This window comes from Plutella xylostella, chromosome 26 (genome assembly GCF_932276165.1).
Source record: "Plutella xylostella chromosome 26, ilPluXylo3.1, whole genome shotgun sequence".
In the NCBI taxonomy this organism is placed as follows: domain Eukaryota; kingdom Metazoa; phylum Arthropoda; class Insecta; order Lepidoptera; family Plutellidae; genus Plutella; species Plutella xylostella.
This window is the reverse complement of record NC_064006.1, coordinates 583,097-605,104: the sequence shown is the minus strand read 5'-3', so window position 1 is coordinate 605,104 and position 22,008 is coordinate 583,097. Positions and strand designations below refer to the sequence as shown.

Genomic DNA, 22,008 nt, shown 5'->3' with positions numbered 1-22,008 from the left:
GATACAAAGAATGTGGCCCAATTCTAAGCGTTTAGTTCAGTTTAGAAACGCCCCCGGCTGTGGGTCATCTGTAGTGATTGTAATTATTTGTAATTATTGTAATTATAAATATAAATCATCGGCGAAGACGTGAGAAAGAGCGGACGCGGCCACCTGTCCGCGGCGGATGGCGTTCTGCAAGAGTGTGACAAGAAGTAATAAAATAAAATATTTTGTGAATATAACTTTTACTGCTTAAACCGATTTTCAGACCTTGTACAGTATTCAAATGTTATGTATTTAATGAACTTAACAAGTACGCAACTTCATCGCCACTTATAGAATATCTACTACTGGACATATAACTAATAATATGCCTACCTATATGCCTTTTGTAAATGTTTTGGAAAACACTTACATGTGGTGGTCGTGACTCGTGAAGGATCAGAGCTTTTATTTGTACATATAGTATATTTTATAGTTCGAAGCCGATTAATCATCTGTCAGCTAGCTTACTTCATTCAGCTATACTTTATTGAACTATATCCTCGGCTTTTCTCGGCCTTACTCATCAAAACACTGCTAGAATACTTTACAAATCATTCGTATCTTCAACCTTTATATTCATGTCACACTCCCGCACAAACCGTTTCGGAAGCTTTCACGCATATCACAGCTCCGCGCCTCACAATATCCATCCACAGAACAGAGCGCGCCGCGCGACGTACTGGCCGCACGTACGCGAAGAATAAACCATTCCATTTTCAAAAACACACACGATCCGAACTTTTTTCCTTTATTTCCCGCCTTTTTAGAAGAAAATATTTGAATTTGGCGCGCGCGGAAATTCTGACAGTTGATTTTTTCAGTTGCGTGTTTTGTTTTTAGTGCTAGTGTTGGGTTGTTGACTTTTTGTGCCTTTGGACCGTTCCTGTTGATTGGATTTTCGTTTTGTTTTGGTAAGCTCTTCAGTTATTTAAGTCGTTTTTAGTTTTTTTTATGTAGCGTGGGAACTCTGCATTAAAGCACTCAATGGAGAGACGAGACAGGTGGCTGAGGTTGGTTCAGGATGGATGAGGATTAATTAATTAAGGAAGTACCTATAGTTTTTAAATACTCATCTTGTTAGGGATAAAACGGAGTTATATATGAATTTCTACGAGAAAATTTTATTTAAATTGGGTTGGTTTCAATCATGACAATTCATAACTACTTAAAAACATACAAACTGCCAACACATTGGATATTCAGAAGATGAGTTCTAAACTTAGAGTCCTGTAGAGAGAGACCCACTTTGATCCTTCGACCCCTTCGAGCGGTGGTAGCTCAGTCGGGTGAGCGCCCGCTTCTCAATCAAGAGATGCGGGTTCGAATCCCGGCGCGCTGACATGTACCAATGAGTTCTTTTAACTTAAGTACAATGTATACCATCGCTCTTACGGTGAAGGAAAACATCGTGAGGAAACCTGCATATCTAGATCTAGCACATCTAGATATGTGAACCCACCAACCCGCAGTGGACCAGCGTGGTGGGAAATGGTCCAAGCTTAGGAAGGCAGTTTAGACCTTGGGGATATGCACAAAGGTTCCACTCGAGAGAGCCAGGTGCAGGTACTTACACCCCCACAGAGAATAGAATAGAATAGAATAGAATAGATCCTTCGACCCTAGCTGGGCCTAAAAATTATAATCTTGCATACATGGAAATTATAATCTTTCGTAGTTTGCTTTCTGGTAGTGGCTAGATCAGGAAGGTTGAGGACAGGCTACGGTCCTTTTGTAGAGACCGATTATACAAACTGCATAAGTCGTAATCAAAGTACAGACACAAAACCTCTTTTTGCTCCAATTTATAGTCCAGTGATCCATAATGAAGACTGCCTAATCTATGCCGGGTCGCAGGTCGCCGGTTCTAATCTTCAAAGAAAGCTGCAATTATGTAGGTAGGTAGGTCATTAATCTAGCTCTGTAATTGGTGGATAATAGCGTCGGCTGTAGAGGTTATACCTGTTTGTGGAGTTTTTGTTTACGGCGGTAGTTATAGTCGGTAGTAAAACTTAGTTATAATTGGGGGTCGCTTGTTGTATGAAAGGCCGGTATGTTAGGGGATAGTAAAATAAATGTCCTTTGAGGTTATTTAATTATCTCATAAAAACAATATATAAGAAGTATTTGCATAGATATATATTGAAAGAAAGAGTACCTATTGTACCTACCATAGTACACGAGTAACACTAAGGGACAAAAGGCACCCTTACAAAAATATATTTCAGATAACCAGAAATCCATAGAAAAGAGATGGGTGGGTGTCGGTGACGTAATATATCGAAATATGTACGAGTATGTCTCCCTCAATTAAAATATTTCGCGTTTGTTTCATAAACTGTAATAAATGTGTTGATCTCTTACACTTTCAAGCCTATGAAATTATAATCTCTTTATTTTAATCTTTACTGTGCGAACACGTACTGAGTGGATCCCTTCAAACGTTTCTTGTCCTCTAACTTAATACTATTTCAAAGGTTTCTGGTCCTATCAGTGTGAATATACGGATTATTATGCTCCGAACAGTAGACTGCTCAGAGGCCAACTAAACTGAATGGAGAATCATAAAATCGTGTGTAAAATCAGTGATGGATTCGACTCAATTGATTTCGACTTTCACTGTTCGGTGGTTTTTGAGTGGGAACTTTTGTTTACTTTGATGATATCTTTATCTTCTCAGATTATTTCTATTAATTGCGTACAGTAAATAAGCTCACATTACTCATGCATGATGAAGACTAATATAGGAAAAAGTCGGCTGATTAATTCGCCCTATCAACAATATGAATTGAGATTCTCCATGACAGATTTGCCTCTTGTTTCACAATGTTGTGGTAAAATAATCGTATTTTAGATATTTTTACCATACTGATAACTCTTTAATTTTTCTTTAACTTTGTCCATTTATACGACATACCGTATCTCATGAGATTCATCAGGCACTAAATATTAAAAACAACAAAGAAAGATTTCTCACCACCACCGTAGAATATAAACATACCCGCACGTTTAAAGTAAGTCCGCTTCTAAAACAAGACTAGAAAGGAAAGAAAAAACATAAGCAATTTATATCAAATATAGAAATAGAGATGTCTATAAGATATCGACATAATCTGCCAAGTGTGTCAGTCTGGTAGAAAACTGACTGGTTTTCTGATCACTACATGAGTTAGACTTGTCTGGCCCGTTTTAGTAGAACCAAAAAAGGATATTTAAAGTTTAAAGACTATGAAAGTACCGTTTTTACGGATGGCCGGATGGTTAGTGCCTCTGGGTCCTATGCCGAAGGTCCCGGGTTCAAGTCGAGGCAGTTATTTATTTATTTGATACTTTATTGCACAAATATGAAATATAAGTGTACAAAAGGTGGACTTCATGCTAGTTATTTGTTCTGTTAAAACTATAAACGACAAATGAAATGAAATTAAGTATTTCCAACAAACGGCATCATTGAATTTTAGGGGGTAGCTAGAGACTCAGATAAGTGTTACCTAACAGAACAACTTTTAGAGAGAACATAATTATATTATGTTACTGTCCTGCAAAAGTTAGTAGGTATCCAACGCAATGGTTTAACGAGAACAAATACTTACCACATTCTCTCAAACATGTGTGGAGGTGTAAAGTATAAATATATTATCTTACATGTGCGACCACCATATGTTAATAATATGGAGTGTTTAACTATATTTACAAGAGTCTTGTAGTAAATTCTAGTTTACTTTCTATGCAACTTTGTAGTGCTCAAGTAGAAAAATAACAAGTTAAGTCGGGCGTATATTTTGTATTGACAATGAATAATCCAATTCACACGTGCCACATTTTGCCGTTGTTATCGACCACCTGTGTAATACGACCACATCGCAACCACATCGCAACCACAACGCAACCACATCGCAACGGCAACGCCGCCACGCGGCGGCGGCACCGCGGCAACCTGTTCTCCGTATAAAACTGCACGCGACGACGTGGTTACCACATCGCAATGACAGCGACAACGCAACCACATCGATATTTTGTCGCTGCCACAACGCAACTGCAAAAAGCCGCTGTCACACAATTCACACGTAACCACAGCTTGACCACATTATGTCGCTGCGACGTGGTGTGGTTGTGGTACGTGTGAATTGACGCTAAGGCGTTGACACACACTAAGCGTCAATTCACACGTACCACAACCACACCACGTCGCAGCGACAAAATGTGGTCAAGCTGTGGTTACGTGTGAATTGTGTGACAGCGGCTTTTTGCAGTTGCGTTGTGGCAGCGACAAAATGTCGATGTGGTTGCGTTGTCGCTGTCATTGCGATGTGGTAACCACGTCGTCGTGTGCATTTAATAGGGAGAGGAGGTGGCCGCGGTGCCGCCGCCGCGTGGCGGCGTTGCCGTTGCGATGTGGTTTCGTTGTGGTTGCGATGTGGTTGCGATGTGGTCGTATTACACAGGTGGTCGATAACAACGGCAAAATGTGGCACGTGTGAATTGGATTATTCATTGTCAATACAAAATATACGCCCGACCACACCGCGTGGTTGTGGTGTGGTTGTGGTTGTGGTGTGGTTGTGGTACGTCTGAATTGACCCTAACCCTCAAATTCATACAGTGTATTGTAAATTTACAACAAGGTTAAAATTGACTATGGAACCCACAAGTTTCAACTCTTTGCGCCAGTGAAAAAGATGAAATTTGTATATCTCAACGTGATTGATCATAATATGATCATAACCGATCATAAAAATAGCACATGTCGACTTATGCAAGGGTGTAAGTTTGTGTAAATAGGTGTGGCAAGTATACTTCTGGAAGTTTTCTATCTAATATTAACGTGCTGAAGTCAGCTGAGGCAATTTTTATTGCAAGTGTAAAACTCGCTACGACAGATAGCCGGTTATGGCCAAATGAGGAAAGCCGAGGACAGATTGTTGTCGCACTCTTTTAAAAAAAAATATAGTCTAAGCAAAAAAACACATACTCACGCCTTGTACTAATGTACTCCCTTGCGGGGTAGGCAGAGGTGCATTGCTGCACCCACTTTTCGCCAGAGTGTTATGTTAGTCCCAATGTAATAGGGGGCGGGCCTATTTCCATTTAACGGGCACATCCAAGACCCGAGAACAAATATCCGTGTTTAAACAAATATCTGCCCCAGCCGGGAATCGAACCCGGGACCATCGGCTCAGTAGTCAGGGTCACTAACCACTACGCCATTCGGTCGCCCAATAGTCTAAGCAACATTGATAGAAAATCTCAAAAAAACGGCACGCGATACAAACCTATAAGAAAACGAGGTGCCATGTCTTGGTATTCATATATTCTTCACACAATCTACTAAAACTATTCCACTATTCGCATTAAAGCGAGACAATGCATGCTTGGGGGGTTACACTACTGACGATAAACGAACAAGAGCTGTCGTGCAATCTGCACCTTTAATACAAAGAGATAGAGTCGTGGCTCAAGCAGTAGCGCTTCGAACCTTAGTTTTTCGTCATATAGAGTAACCCCCCCTGGTGTGGTATTCCGTTAGTTAATCCATTTCTGATTCAAAACGCATTCCGATACACCACAATGACACAGTACAATGGATAATGCTCTCATTTCTTGTCGTTTTAAACCCATATTAAAAGATACCTTACCTTTTTGTGCCCATTTTCAATGATTCATTGAACTGTGTATGGTGGGTGTTGCAAATGGTATATTTCTTATGAGGTCATAGGTATAGCTACAAGAAACACTTTTATTTATTAGGTAATAATAAGTATACGAAACCGATAAATTGTGAGGCTGCGTGGTCACATTACCCGTTTTCTAAACTACTTCATATAATTATAGTGACCTGTAATTCCCGACGATTTGGTCATAAACTACAGGCACTATACCTTCAGTCAGACGGCAGTCTATCCATCCATGGAGCAGTGGATCTAGCGACTCACAAGGAGAGTCGCCTCGGGGTGGTGAGACCCCTTGCTGATGTCCTGACAGGTGCCGGAGCTGTTGATGGTCAGTTAGTGGGCTGCGTAGTCAGTGGTGATATAAGAAATAACAACAGAGATGTTAATAGGAATTGTCATAATAATATTATACGTATATTATATTCTTCTAACTAAAATCACTCAACAAATTCTCATTCTTCTATTGTTTATCTTTCTAAATACCTAAATAGTTATTTTATATTTATTGTTTCTTTATTTCAGAGCATGAGTGATGACTCTGATGAAAACATTCTACATCTTGTTACCTTTTAGACATGTTTGTTTTGATGTCATCATCATCAGTGTTTATAAAGTTATCAAGTGGCAAGTTGTATGTAAGTTACGGGATCATAACTGCACTTACACTGAGAACTGTCACTTGGGAAATATCACAGTCAACAGTCATTGTACAAAAGTAAATACTTAATGTAGTTTTTTTTAAAGAAGCTCTTGGATGAATTAACGGGACTCCCTAGATTTTGTCTTTGTTAATTTCTTGATGTGTAAGTCTAATTGATGTCTTTAAACTGTAATAAAATTCAGTGACGCATATACGATCCTATATCTAGCAGTAGAATTTGTCAAAGCTAGTTTCAAAACGTAAAAAAATCTCTCATTGGAATTCTTATGTAATATGAACAAAAGTTAAGTACGAATTGTCATCCCTTTCTTCGTAATGAACCCAATTAGCCGATAGAGTGAGACAAAGCTCAAAATGTCTGTTGTTTTCCTTTGTTAGATACATAATGCGGAGAAAATATGCAAAAATTACAACGAGTTACTTAATAGTTTAGACTATACGATGTTGGGAAGTAGCTAGTGCAGTTCTTAAAGAATTTCATCATAAGCAAGTAATCATTAACTGCTGGACATTGCTTTATTTATTTATTTATTTAAGCCTACCTGTAACTTAAATAACATTAAATTCCTACTAAAAACATGCAGTTTATAAATTTACTTATACCTAAAACTAAGCCTACAAGTATCAAATTACAACATAGCCAAATTCAATTAATACAATCCATAGTAAAATCTTAATAATTCATGCAATAATAAAATACAGACAATAGAATCAGAATAGGTAATATCTTATTAATTTCATTTTTAAATGCTATTTCATTAATTTATAATTACAGGTGATCCCATTGTTGGGCAAAGGCCTCCCCCATTTGTCTCCATTTATGCCGATAGTGTGTGTGTCGCGTCCAGAGGACACCGTGACCGTTGAACTGCTCCAGCTCGTCGCGCCAGCGCACGCGGGGCCGCCCGCGCCGGCGCGTGTTCTGCCGCGGACACCACTCCGTCACCTCCCGTGTCCATCGTCCATCGTCCAGTCTCATCACGTGACCAGCCCATTCCCATTTTAATTTTTTGGCGTGTCTTATGACATCCCGTATTTTGGTCATGTTTCTCAGGTCTTTATTCGTGGTCTTTTCTATTAGTCTCAGATGCAACATACTTCTCTCCATTTTTCTTTGTGTGGTTTTCAGTTTGAGAATATCCTTTTTTGTCAAAGCCCAGGTTTGTGCGCCATAGGTTAGTATTGGTAGCAGGCATGCGTCAAAGACTCTACACTTCAATTTTATAGATATTCGTTTATTTTTAAAGATATGTTTTAACTGCCAGTACCTCTTCCATGTGTTGGCGATTCGCCTTTCAATCTCCTCCGATTGGTTGTTTTGAAAAGATAAGTTTCTTCCAAGATATATGAACTCAGTTACAGTTTCCAATGTTTCCCCTTCCAGTTGTAACTGTACTAAGTCTGAAGTGTTTGACATAATCTTTGTTTTCTTTTTGTTTATGTAGAGACCCACTTTGTTGCATTGGATATTGATTTCGGATAGCATACCTTGTAGTTCCTCTTTCGTACTTGCAAATATAGCGATGTCATCCGCGAATCATATATTGGACATGTACTTTCCATTTATATTGATACCTTTTTTCTGCCAGTTGCATTTTTTAAAGATATGTTCCAGCACTGAATTGAAAAGTTTTGGTGAAATAGAGTCACCCTGCTTTACTCCTTTCTCTATGTTGAATTTTGGCCCAGATTGGTCTAGTTTTATAGTTGCCGAGCTGTGATCGTAAATATGTTTGAGTAGGGCTATGTATTTTGGTTCTATCTTGTCTTTATATAATGCTTCCCACAGATAACAATGTTCTATAGAGTCAAAGGCCTTTGTAAAGTCTATAAAGGCTATGTAGAGTGGCTGAGGATATTCATTGGTTTTTTCGATTAGTTGTTGCATGACGTGTAAGTGGTCGCTCGTGCTAAACCCTTTCCGAAATCCTGCTTGCTCTACCGGCTGCTGCTCGTCTAATGTTGGTGCAATTCTACCCAAAATGATTTTTGCAAAGCATTTGTAGATGTTACTTGTTAATGTAATGGGCCTGTAGTCGTTTATGTTTGCGGTAGAGCCTTTTTTAAAGAGCAATATAATATTCGATGTTAGCCATTGATCTGGTACAGTTTCATTTTCTAATATTTGGTTGAATAGATCTGTAAGTGGCTCTATCAAATTTTCTTTGGCAATTTTTAATAGCTCACTATTTATTCCGTCCGGGCCAGCCGATTTCTCGTTTTGAAGGCTATCTATTGCCTTTTCGACTTCTATTTTCATTATGGTTGGAACACTTTTACTGTGTAGATTTGGTGTAATTTTTGTTTTGTCTTCTTCACAAATTTTGGTAGTGTACAGTTTTGAGTAGAACGCTGTAGCTTCATTTGTTATTTCCCTTCTTTTTGTTATATTTGCAGTATTCCCATTTTTTGAAGTTTTCAGGTGTGGGATCCATTTTTTTTCGGAGTGAAGAAATTTATCCAGCTTTGCTACTGATGTACTGTTTTCGATAAATTTATGAATATAATAATTTTCATGATTTCTTCGGTCTTTTCTTATCATTCTCTTTGTAATTCTGTTTAGGGTCTTTAAACGCTTGTTTTGTTCGCTATTTCTATTCGGTGTAGAGTTCAGCTCACTGCGTTCTTTAATTTTTTCTCTTGTTTCATCGGATATATATGTGTCTCTTGTCTGTTTAAATATAAGGTGTTTCTGGGCTGATGACTTAATTTTTTTCTCTACTAAATCGTATTTACGTTGAATTTCAGCTACTGACTCTATTATTGGTTTAAGTGTCGATATTTCGGCGGTAAACAATTTGTTTTTTTCCTTTATGCAGAATTCAAAGCTTTTTCCATTAGCATGCATATTGTGGCTTGTTTTTCGGGGTTTCTTTAGCTGCAGTTTGCATCTTACTGCTCTGTGATCGGAATAAAACTTAAACTGACTTACGACGTCTACGTCATGGACATTGCTTACCTGGAAGAAAATGCTATTAGCATTGAGTTTATCAATGTATACCTTAATTTGTTGAGCAATAAATAATTTAATTTTAAAAATTGGTCTCTCCCAAATAAGGGTCACAACACTCTGCCCTCTGCCAACTCTGCCTTCAACGTCCAGGCTTTAGATTTTAGATTTTAGTCTTTACAGGGAATTTGTAATTGCGAACAACAAAAACTATGTCTAATAGACCACACCGGACCGCTACCGTAGAGTTTGTTGCACTTATACCTCCAGAAATTGTCCCAAAAGTAAAAAAAAAAATAACATTATGGGCTTACGACAAAAACTTAGACAGTATTTAACAGGTTTTTAGCGCTGTCAAAGGCCTACAATATCTGTAAAATTTGGTTTTAAATACTTGCTAAACAATGTTTAAAGATGTTGTGGTAGTACAGTAAGATTTTACAATATTATGGTGTGTCATAATTATTATGCAAAGCAACAAACTGTTGGCATTTTGTTAACTGTCAAACGGTTTTATGTTCATCCTAATGATAACCATTATACCAATGAATAAAATCACAAATCTTCTAACCGAACTAATTCCAAATAAGTGCTCAATGGTAGTAGTGAGGTGTTATTTGTAGAGACGTATATTTTGCACTGCCTCTCCATCTAGTTGGTATAAAAATTCTTTGCTGTTTTGAGACAGATGTGTATCATCAAAAATAATCGTTGTGGGTGACCACACCTACTTACGTGGACAGTCTTTATGATTGATGATCTATAACATGACTACAGTGATATTGTTTTTGCAAGCGATGAGTGGAGTCTGATGACATACTGATACTGACAAGTACATTCTTGCATTTACCTCGCTCGTAGCGGTTAGCCTATTTCTTGACTTCTTATGTAGGTATTTGTAAATATTCTACACACAGTTACAAACGCAGTTGGAAATGGAATGCCTATTCAATCGCAAACTTATTGCTGTAATTATTTTTCCAGCCATTCATTTTTATTGGATGCAAACATTACTATAAAATGATAGTATACTTTCCAATCACACAACAGGATAAAAACATAAAATTACATGGTAATAATATAAATAAATAATACAGTCTAGTGCTATTACTCAGTTGTAGAGACGAAGAGTTAATTGAACTGTTTTAAATTCGAACATAATTACTTATTTAAAAGTAACTAAATTATGTAAAAAGTTGTAACTTCACACCATCACGGCAGGTCGTCACTATTGTACAATGGGCAGAGTCGTAATAATAGGAACAGTTACACCGTCAACCTGTCTGTCTGGCAGTCAGGTACCTTAATAGGCTTTATTGATGATCTAGGTCTCGTATTAGATACAGATTTAACAACTCCTAATAGGTATTGGTGTAAACACTACGAAACGAATTATTCACAATTCAAATCAAAGAAAATTAAATTACCAACCGCAACGCAACTGTCCTTTGATTTCAGAGCTAGGTATGAAGTCACTGACAAACTAACAGACAGACTATCGTGTTAACAGCCTAATAGCGTTTTCCAAGACACAATACAATTTATATTTTGTCAAATTTAATAGAAATAGAAACATTTATTTGGACACTGACTACAACAAACGGAAATAGCATAAGTACTAGTGATGTAACGAATGTGTGTTTTTGGACATTCGCGAATGCGAATGCGAATATCTGATTTCGATATTCGCGAATGCTAATGCGAATGCGAATATTCAGTTGGTGTTCAAATTTGCCGCCATTTGTATGGTTTGCTGTTCTAGGCGCATTCCGAATCAGACTAGTCAATACTAGACGCAGTTATTTAAATAAAGTACCTAGTTAAGTACACTTTTTGAAGCGTCCGTAGTCAAGCTAGCTTCAGTGATCGTAACTTATCACGGAGGTTAAGCAACACATGACACGGTCAGTGATTGGATGGGTGAAAGTGGTTTTTTTTCTGGACGCTTCGGACGGCACGTCAAGCCGTGGGTCCCGGTTGCTGCTTCGGCAGCAGTCGTTCAGCCTTGTCAGAGGCCTTTGGGCAGCTTGAAAGCATCTGACAGTCGGGTTGCCCACTTAGGTACCCGTCAACTTTCTCAGCATAAGCTTGCTTGTGTTGGGGTGCACAAACCCGCATTAGGACAGCGTGGTAGACTAGGCCTAAACCCCTTCCTTCATTGGAAGGAGACCCGTGCCCCAGCAGTGGGGACGTGATGGGTCGTGATGATGATGATGATGACCCTTTATTTAGCCCCGTAACTGTTATGAAACATTGTGCGGTACTGTTTCTGAGTGTGTAATGGTTCTCACACAATATACTTAATAATGAGTGCCAATTTCTCCATTCTCGGTTAGAGCATAACCAGGGAGTAGTGGGTAACTTTTGACACATCTGTCATGAACTTTATATGGAGATGACGTTTATTTTATAAATCAATCCCTGTCGGTTAGATAGCCACTAAGTGCCAATTTTCTCCATTGTCGGTTATCTAACCGACAGGGATTGATTTATAAAATAAACGTCATCTCCATATAAAATTCATGACAGATGTGTCAAAAGTTACCCACTACTCCCTGGTTATGCTCTAACCGAGAATGGAGAAATTGGCACTAAGGCTGACAGTAACACTGAACACGATTTCAGTGCGTATCGGAACTCAGTCTCAATTAATTTTGTTCCGAGATTTGCCGAGCGGATATACGAACTCATCCGACAGATTTATCATTATAAATAACTAGCTGTTCCCGTGAGCTTTGCTTCGCCTTAAAAAGTTTTCCCGTGGGAATTCCGGGATAAAAAGTAGCCTATGTTCTTTCTCAGGGTCTAGACCATATATATACCAAATTTCATTCAAATCCGTTCTGTAGTTTTGGCGTGAAAGAGTAACAGACAGACAGACACAGTTACTTTCGCATTTATAATATTATATATTAAGGATAAGGATTCCAAATGATAAAGTAAAGACTGAGAATGTCATTAAAGAAGGTTACTTGTAATAAAAAGGTTATAAACGAATGGATTTTGATTTTGTTAACGTACCATTTTTTTCAAATAGTCTTTTTCTAATTAATACTGACATTCGCAAAATATTCGCACAAATTTTTGCGAATGCGAATGCGAATGCGAATATCCAAAAATATGCCAATATTCGCGAATGCGAATGCGAATATTCGTTACATCACTAATAAGTACCATAGAAACCAAAGATAAAATAAATGGTTGCTGTTCAGAGCATTAAAAAGGAACCAGCTCAGCATGCGTACAAAATAAGGCCATAGCGCTGTAATTTCGCCGTAATTTCTTTTAAGGATTTCGTAGTATAATGAAATTATGTTTAGAGTTTTGGATGCATCATCAGATTCATCAGTCACCTTTACACATTGTACCAAAGTTTGCATCCATTAAGTATTAATGAAAGAAAGATACAAAGTAATTTGCGTTGAAGATTACATTATGTAATCGAATTTGTGAGTGATGTAAATGTAATCATCCATAATATCATTATTATTGTCGGTCTCAGGTGCTTTCAACTCGACACCTCATTGCAGTTATGATTTGAAATTGCGTTTAAGTTTTGAAGGTAATTCGATGAGTATGTTATTAACCTAAATTAAGGTGTTGGTCAGATCTTTTGTACATACTTAAGTAGGCACTTAAATGAAATTTTTCCTAATCGCTATAATTATATGTGTAATGTAACCTCCCATACAATTACATAGCCATGATAAAAAGCTATCGAACCTATTTTTCCGGATAAAAGTCTTTCGTAAAGAACAATTCAATATTCTGTCTTCAGCCTTCTTTTAGTCACACCTTTCTATAGCTTCCAGTATCTGGCTGCAAGGCTTCTCAACGATGCCGATGGTGACGGCATGGTGTGTGGTGTGGTGACGACCAAGACCAACGACCAAGTGAAATAAATCCACCGTCAACAAAATATGATTGCAAAATTTTACGTTTATTAAATGATGAATCTGTGAATCTAGCTGTCTGAACAAAAAATTTAGTGGGTACTTATCTGCTTAGTTATTCATTTTTTTTTTGTTTACAGAAACCGATGCCGCTGCCCGGCCCGCTAACTCGCTCACTTCACTAAACGATGGGCTAGAGCCCAGAGCTGCGCCACCATGGATCCTCGATCGACCGGCAACATAATGAACGAGAACCGCGAGCGAATCCGCCGCGAGCGAGACAGGGAGAAGAACACCTACACCTCTCCCCGTCTCGCGCTGCGTCGCGTGCTGCTATTGGCTGAAGGACGACAGTTCAGAGAAGCGGCGGCCATCTTGGGACGCCTGGGGCCCGGGGTCCTGCAGAGTGTGGCGACGGAACTGCCTATGGACTTGCTGGTGGAAGCGTTGCCACATTCCTCGCATTTGATTGAGACGCTGTTGAATCGGTAAGTTTAAATAATATATTTTTTTAACTTTAGCTACCGTTCCACCACCGAACGTTAATAAGTAGGTACTACCTGTGTAAGTAAGCACATGATTCTATAACACACGTTTCAAAACATAAGGATTTTATTTGCCAGCATAAATATAGCATTACTAATACAAACTCCGTAAAGTATGTTAATTTGAAAATAACTGACTAACCGAGGATTTCTTAGCTAGATCCCCACCTACCTCTATCTGTCACAGTCTGCTGACGATTCGAGGTTGGATGGAGATAGCATCTTTATTGCACCACTAGTACCGCTCCGTCGTAAGCGTTGCCTTGACAATGAATTTTTAATCACTTGTAGTGATGATTTCAGTTTTAGTGCTTAGACTACTTTTAACGATGATGAGCTGTAAAATTACCCTGAGGTACTCTTCTTTCATGTAGGTACCTACAAATAACATAAATATCAGGCGCATCACTGTACGCTAAATAATGTAATAAATAACAATAATAATGCTTTCAGGGGTTGCGTTTAGGTCTAGTGCACATTAAGATTTTACTATTTGCGACACGATTTTAAAATAGCGCTGGTGTTCATAATAATAATTTACAGACACATTATTATTATTATGGACTCACACGTGCGACAAACATATCACTCTATTAAAATCGTTGTGCGTGCTTACCCTATTCCTAAGCATAGTTTGCCGCATAAAGCTGCGGCCATGTAAACTTTAGAACAGCATAAGTGCAATGATTTCACTTACACCGCAGCGGTGTATATAGACATGTAGGTATATATGTACAGTCGAAGGAAAAGGAAATACTTTCTTACCAGCTGCTCGCCGGTTATTGAATAAATCAACCTATATGTCCTACTTGAGGCTGGTAACTCCATGTCCATGGTGGCACAGCAAACTGAGCCTTAAGCAGAGGGGAGAACTGTTTAAATTTAATATACCATGTGCAAGGGAGCTAAAATGGCTGGATGAGAAATTTTCAATAAGTTACATTTTCACTCAGGATGCTCTTTTTGGATTTTTGTGTTTATTTGAAGTATTTAACTCTGGCTCCAAAAAAAGTCTATACAGTGATGGGCGATTTAACTGGAATTTTGATGAGAACATAAAATAATTATGTAAGAAACAAATAAAGCTATTATTGGCCACCGGTTGATAGATATTTACATTTAAAATTCGAATCTGAAATATTTTCTCTGATTATGCTCAATGCGATGATTCGATGCATTATGTCATTTGGTTATCATCTTCATTCAATATTACATAATAGTTCTGTTAATTTATTCGAAGCGTCAATAATGCCGCACCTGCTAGGTTTACGTATACAAAGTATAATCTGACGATTTCTATTGCAACTGTTATGAGATTACGATACAAAGTTATTTATTTTTCTATTTAATTCACACTTCATTACCATAAATATTTTATGCAATTATTTATTATTTGCACTGTACATCAACCGATGTATTTAACATTCGAGTAGATAAATAAAGATTTACATTAAATTATACAATATTAAGTACCGTCATAAAAAACCTCTACATCGAAAATCATTACGCATTATTTACCTTATCATAAACTGCGTCACACCTCACTTATTAACGGTGTTTTACTAAATAACCCACTTGAAAGGAGAAAAGGTATGATCGGTCAAAAAACCAATACATCACGTAAGCTATTCCTCCCACGCGGTTCTCTTAGCCCCCTTCGGTCCGAGTTGAATGAAAGTCCATCAACCGGTCTTACTTTCTCAGAGGTATGTAGACTTCCGATGCTATAAGGGCTATATTACCATTCCCTTCATATGGTAAAGACGGGACTTTAAGGTGTGGTATGGGGAGGCGATTTGCAAAGGAATATGAGTCATATGGTTTGTTTGATGACTTTCGTTTTAATCCTTCTAGTTATGAGTTGATGATGCCAGTAGCGTTACCCCACATAAAAATTATTTATTTGTACACACACAAGAATTTGTACAAAAATGTCGGTTTTAATGATAAAAGCGATTTTTCAAGACAAACTTTGACCACACAATGGAATTCAAGACCTCGTCACAAGAGGTCGTACTTATCAGAAGAACCTGTCATTATGGTGTCTGCATGTACTCCATCATGAAATGCACCCGTTACATAAACCCGCACATCCGAGAGCATAATATACCACACTGACATACAGATAGACAAGTGTGTCAGACATACCATTTAGTTGTCTGCGGTTAAGCTTGATGTATTACATCTATCGCCGGCTTCTCTTATGTAACTGTTAATCTATAGAATTGTTATGTTGTTGTTACGAGTTCAGTCAAAGCTGTCATGCTCAGAGGTGATAATTCATTTTCTATAGCCACTTTCTAGTGGGGTCTTCCAACCCGCACTGGGCCCGCGTGGTGGACTATGGACTAGGCCTAAACCCTTCCTTCATTGGAAGGAGACCCGTGCCCCAGCAGTGGGGACGTGATGGGTTGTGATGATGATGATGACTTTTTACTGTGGTGGGCTTTGTCTGGACCCCTCTGTCACTACATACGATGGATTTATGAAGATGAATGTGCACAGGACTACCACCATAGTCCGTAGGTACCACAAGGGAAATATGTCGAAGACCAGTCATATTCCTACATTATTATGACAGTTTTGACAGATAAGAAATAATGCTTAGGGATTGTTGCTGGCTAATGTGCGGTGGTGGTACGGTAGCAGGACCTGCCTTCCGCAGTTCCGTATTTAATTTTTTTGAATAAGAGTGAAACTTAACTGAAATCTTCAGTCAATGCATTTTAAATTAAAGCTGAATTTTCAAAATAATAAATATTGAAAAATCTATCAAAACAATGTATGGAGAATCAATATAAGTATTATAGAAATTATAGAGTGTCCTAATGCCTCAAAGTGCAGTCAAGGAGTTCTGATGAAGGTCAATGATCTCGCAATAAGAGTAGAAAAACACTGGAGGAAGTTAGCTTAGTGCATTTACACGATTGAATAAGAAGAAGAAGAAATACTTACATCATTATTGTTGGATAAATATATTTAATAAAATAAATATTATATAGGTTTTTGCTCACGTGATGGTTCAAGGTCCAAAGCTCGGCGTGGAGGGCCCTCCCGATGCTTAAGTAATCCGTTTTAATCTTGAGGTTCTCACACACAAAATCACATGTCCACTTATAATCGTATACACAAATATAATGCCTAATAGCAGCTGGTAATATTTAACCGAAAATACAAATATTGCGAATATCGAGACCGCGCCGAAATACAAGAGCAGATAACCCGACGAGAGGCTGCCAACGACTGAATAGACTAAAATAAAAGAACCTACCCACATACAAATATAAGAACCTACCCACATAGAAAACAACTTACATAGAAAAAATATATAAATTACAGATAAGAATGTTAAAAACTATTGTCCCAATAAACATCAAGAATAAATTTAAAGATAACTACACACAACTGTTTAAGTTTTGTAAAGTCCTACCAATAGAAGAAAAAATTAAGTTGTCAATTTTAAAAGAAGAAAATCATCATATTTCCCAAATAGTTTATAAATCCCGCCCCAAATCACTTCGAATTTTAACATCAACAAAAAAATGTATCTTGCCTAAATATCGGAATTGCTTTGGGATGAGACATTGGAGATACTTACTGCCCAAAACCATTAATGAATTGCCCCTAGATATGCAAAGTGTATACTTAAATTGTGGTTATAAAAAACAACTGAAGAGATGTTTCATAAAAAAATTATTGTAATCTGTACTGTATTCTTAACTATCTCATTGAATTGTGTTAACTTAACTTATAATATTTAATAACTAAATACCTACCATAAGTGATAACTACTAGCTAATTACTAATATACCTACTTGTTAAATAATGCATGTGATATAAAAATATTTTACTATTAAGTAGCTCTTAAACCCTTAATGGATTTCTGCTGCTTGTATTAGGCATATTGTACTTTTTTGTGTAATTTCTTATTCAATAAATAAAATGAAAATAAAATGAAACATACAATTATTAAAGTGTTCGTCGGTACCGAACAATTATGTATTTCTAATTTCTCAACACCTTGTAAAAACATATGAGACCGAACACCCGAGTGTAAGAACCATTCTACAAGCTCATTCATCTGACCAACAGTTACCATCAACAAATTACCACTTCATACAATCAAATAAGCATTTCTCAATCCATCTCTAACGGAACTACAGTGCCGAAAATACCTCTATTTTGTCATTAGTCATTACCGTTCGGTGTTCGTCATTTTAACCTGCAATCAACCGGTTCCAGCTTAGATTAACAATATACGAATAAGATGGAGTGTCAAGAAACGTCTCGATAAATAACAATCTACATCTACCACTGAGCTCTTATTTTGAATTAGTTCGATTACAGTCGTCGAAATATAATAGGCCTGCTTGGACAGCTCCAAAATGTATGGGATGACAGCTGGTGTCAAACCTAAATCATGAAAAATCTAAACAATAAGTAACTTTTGGTGCTTTAAAAGTTATTTTTTACTTTCGGTCGTTAAATAATAAGGTAGATTATGTGTCTTTTCATGTATTTCATCAAGTAAATCAAGAGTAAATAGAAAATTTGTGTAGCTGTCCAAACTGGACTTATGGGATTCCTCTATGGGGGTCAGCTGCCAAATCTAGCATAATGTGCTTACAAAGGGCTCAAAACAATGTCCTAAAAGCCATATGTAACCCACCTTGGTTTATAAAAACAAGTGAAGTTCACGATTACCTGGGGGTACCGACAGTACAGGAAGAAATTGCTTCATATAAAATGAAATACAAGCTCCGACTGGCAAATCATCCCAACTCACTGGCTTCTAATTTGCTAGACCCATCTAACCTGACTCACAGACTCAAGAGAGCAAATGTGCTGCATTAATAAAGGGGTACTCTGACAATGGTCAGATCTCTCTGAACGTCAATGATCTTTCCACAAATCTGATAAAAGTCTGGCGACTGATGGCAGATGCAACAAGGAAAAAAAAAAAAAAAAAAAAAAAGCTGTCCAAACGGGCCTATTATAATATTTCGATGACTGTAGAAGATTTGTGACTTTATTAATTGGTATAATGGTTGTCATTAGGTGGAACATAAAACGGTTTGACAGTAAACAAAATGCGGACAGTTTTTTTGCTTTGTTCTTGTATGTGACACACCATCTGATTCGTATATTGTTAATCAAAGAGGTCGAGAGTTTATTCGACAGCCATGTTGTTTCCAGGTTGAAACTGAACTGTATTTCTCGAGAGTTAGTGCTTAGATGTCGAATTTCGCTTACATCTTAACGTATACTTGAAAAGTACTTACTTGAGGTTTGTAGAAGGTTTATTAATCGCCCCAAAACACATAAATATCATCTTGTTATAAATTCGAATTTTATGATTTTTACGCTGCTTGACTAACCTTGTACTTACATATTATTTTCAATGAATGCGAATATCAAGAGTACGCTCATTTATACCTAAGTATTAGATATTTATAAGTACTTACTCGTATCAAGTTTACAGAGCAACAAATCACAACTATCTAAACTATTGTCAAGTAATGTTATACGATGTAGTTATATCATCGCAAACAAGTACATTACATGTTCCTTTCATCTTCACTGTCAACTCAAGTCATAACTTCATTAGTTGAGTCAACACCCTCACGACATTGTATGCAGATTTGTACAAATGTTATTTAATCATTTGCATTCCCTTACACGAAGTTTGCGGTATTACTGATGTAACACTAGCTGTTCCCGTGAGCTTCGCTTCGCCTTAAAAAGTTTTCCCGAGGGAATTCCGGGATAAAAAGTAGCCTATGTTCTTTCTCAGGGTCTAGACCATAGACGTATACCAAATTTCATTCAAATCCGTTCAGTAGTTTTCGCGTGAAAGAGTAACAGAAAGACAGACAGACACAGAAAGTTACTTTGGCATTTATAATATTACATTGGATACAAATCCAGTGAAACTAACTTTTTGTTGTTTTTATTTTATGTACCAGTGTCTTACACCCATATTTTACATAATAATATGGTATTCGTATACATACTGACTTTTACATTTGCATGGTTTAGAATGATTTACCTAATTAGATAAATAACTATAGGTATATTATGTAGGACTGTAGGTACATATTTACATATCGTTTATAATATACAGTTTATAAATATCTCTTGTTTTCACACGTTACCCATTTTAATATTGTCTATTTCCTATCTATGTGGTTGTCTGGAAGAGATTACTTTTAGTAATAAGGCCGCCGATTGTAATATTTCCTTTATGTTTGTAAAACTGTTTCTGTTTGTGTCCAATAAAGAGTATTTTATCTTTATCTTTATCTTATATCAATCTCACCAAATACTTCATTAGTTTCGCTTTTCAGTAGAAAGTATCTATCGGGAGACTCATTAATTAAATGTTTATGCTTCGATAATACCCAGATGAGACACGTACGGCAGCTTAGATTACCAATATACCAAGAAGATGGTCTGTCACATACGAGAAATTCTTAGTTCTTTGCATTAACAAATACAAGTTTTTTCTTTCTTATTTCTTTTCAAAACAAATAATTTGGTTTACTATTAAACCGTTTTTGAGTGAACCTCATGACAACCATTTTAAAAATGAATAAAGTCACAAATCTTCTAACCGAACTAATTCCAAATAAGAGCTCGTTGGTAAAAGTCGGGTGTTATTTTGTCGAGACGTTTCTTTTCCATTCACACAACATCTAGTTAGTATATATTGTTAATCTGAATTGTGCAGTCATTTGTTTTTGTTGCGCAGGCGCAGCGCAGTATCAATCAATAAGTGGCTTTCTTCTTAGATAGGAAGTTATGATGTCTTTTTTTGTCCTGCTGTACGGTAGGTAATTGTATGTTTGCTTACGTTAAGTGGAGCGATAAGAATAGGAACATAACATTCTGAGCCGTTTGATATAATATCCAAGTACCTATGTAAGTATTATCTATGTATTTGTGTAGATATATCAGCTGTCCGATACCCATAACACAGGCTCTGCCTAGCTTGGGGTCGGATGGCCGTGTGTGAGATGTCTCCACACATATTATTATATTATATTAAGTGATTACTTTATCCAAGTTTTTGTGAATGAGGTGCGTAATCGAAATTGGAATCTCCACTCATTAAACATTTTAATGCCTGAAATTCATTAAATTTGAATTAACGCAGTCATTTTTAACCCAATTGGTAGTGGGTAGAGTTGAAACGATCTTTGTTTAAAACAAAACCTTTTAAGAAATAGATAAATTCCAACCTATAGTAGACGGAAATCATAAATTGCCCCATCAATTCGTAGTGCGTATTTTGCATTTGTACGCCTACAGAGATTGTAATCAATTGGTTGCCTACATGAATGTGCCAATCAGGCCCCGAAGACTTCCACCGACCTTTTATATTTCTAACGTATCCACCAACTACAGGCAAAATACGTATTTGTGGCGAGCGTGCAATGCTTTCAATAAACTAGTTCCTGATCATCTAGATATAGACATATTTCACTCTAGTATGTCATCAGCGAGGCGTAAGCTTAGTGACATGTTTAAGCCGTAGTTCTTCTATAAATATATTTCATTAACTTAACTTATAACCTGTTAGTTAGTTAAATTATAACCTGTAAGGTAAATTTCGCAACTTGTTCAATATTTAATAAAATAAGCACAAGTTAACTTGTACTAAGTACATACAGGGTGTCCCAAAAGTCAACGTCATCCCTTAAAGGGCTGATGGGTCAGCTCATGAGAGGCCAGAAAATCACAATATGACCTTAGTAAAAACTCGATAATTTTCGAGATATTGACACTTTTATAAATTTGCTGAAAATCGACACCTTGGATCAGTTTTTTGCGTGCCGCCGGTACAAAAATCCATATTGTTAGAATTTGTTTGGTGTTGCATCACCCTGTATAGCCTTGCTATTGATCACAGTCAAAAAAAATATCCAGTAATGCTGTATGTTTAAAAAAAACACGGTTTTCGAAGTCATAAAAGGTAATCGTATTTTTTTATAAACAACTTTGACTTTACATACTGTAAAAAAAATATACCACGCAAACCTGGCACCTTATTTGAAAAGATTGCTCATTTAATGCAGTTTCCAAAATGGTATGAAACGTTGCTATTATTTCAATTAACAAAAAAGTTATTGCTATTTTAGTATTTTACTTTTACTCATTCCAACATGACTTACCCTTAATAAATACAGTCAGATAAATTTCCTTCAAACAATTTTACATCGAGGTCGTTTTGTACTAAAATAGCAATAACTTTTTTGTTAAT

At 37.0% G+C, this 22,008-nt stretch overlaps 1 protein-coding gene across 1 annotated transcript in view; it reads left to right on the top strand.

The window, feature by feature from the left end:
• The first annotated feature begins 13,345 nt into the window (after positions 1-13,345).
• Positions 13,346-22,008, top strand: part of LOC105383866 — a 35,301-nt gene continuing 26,638 nt past the window's right edge. Inside the window, exon 1 of the mRNA XM_048630566.1 lies at positions 13,346-13,688. Within this exon, the coding sequence (XP_048486523.1) occupies positions 13,417-13,688 (272 nt within the window). The 5' untranslated portion in view covers positions 13,346-13,416. The remainder of the gene's footprint in view (positions 13,689-22,008) is intronic.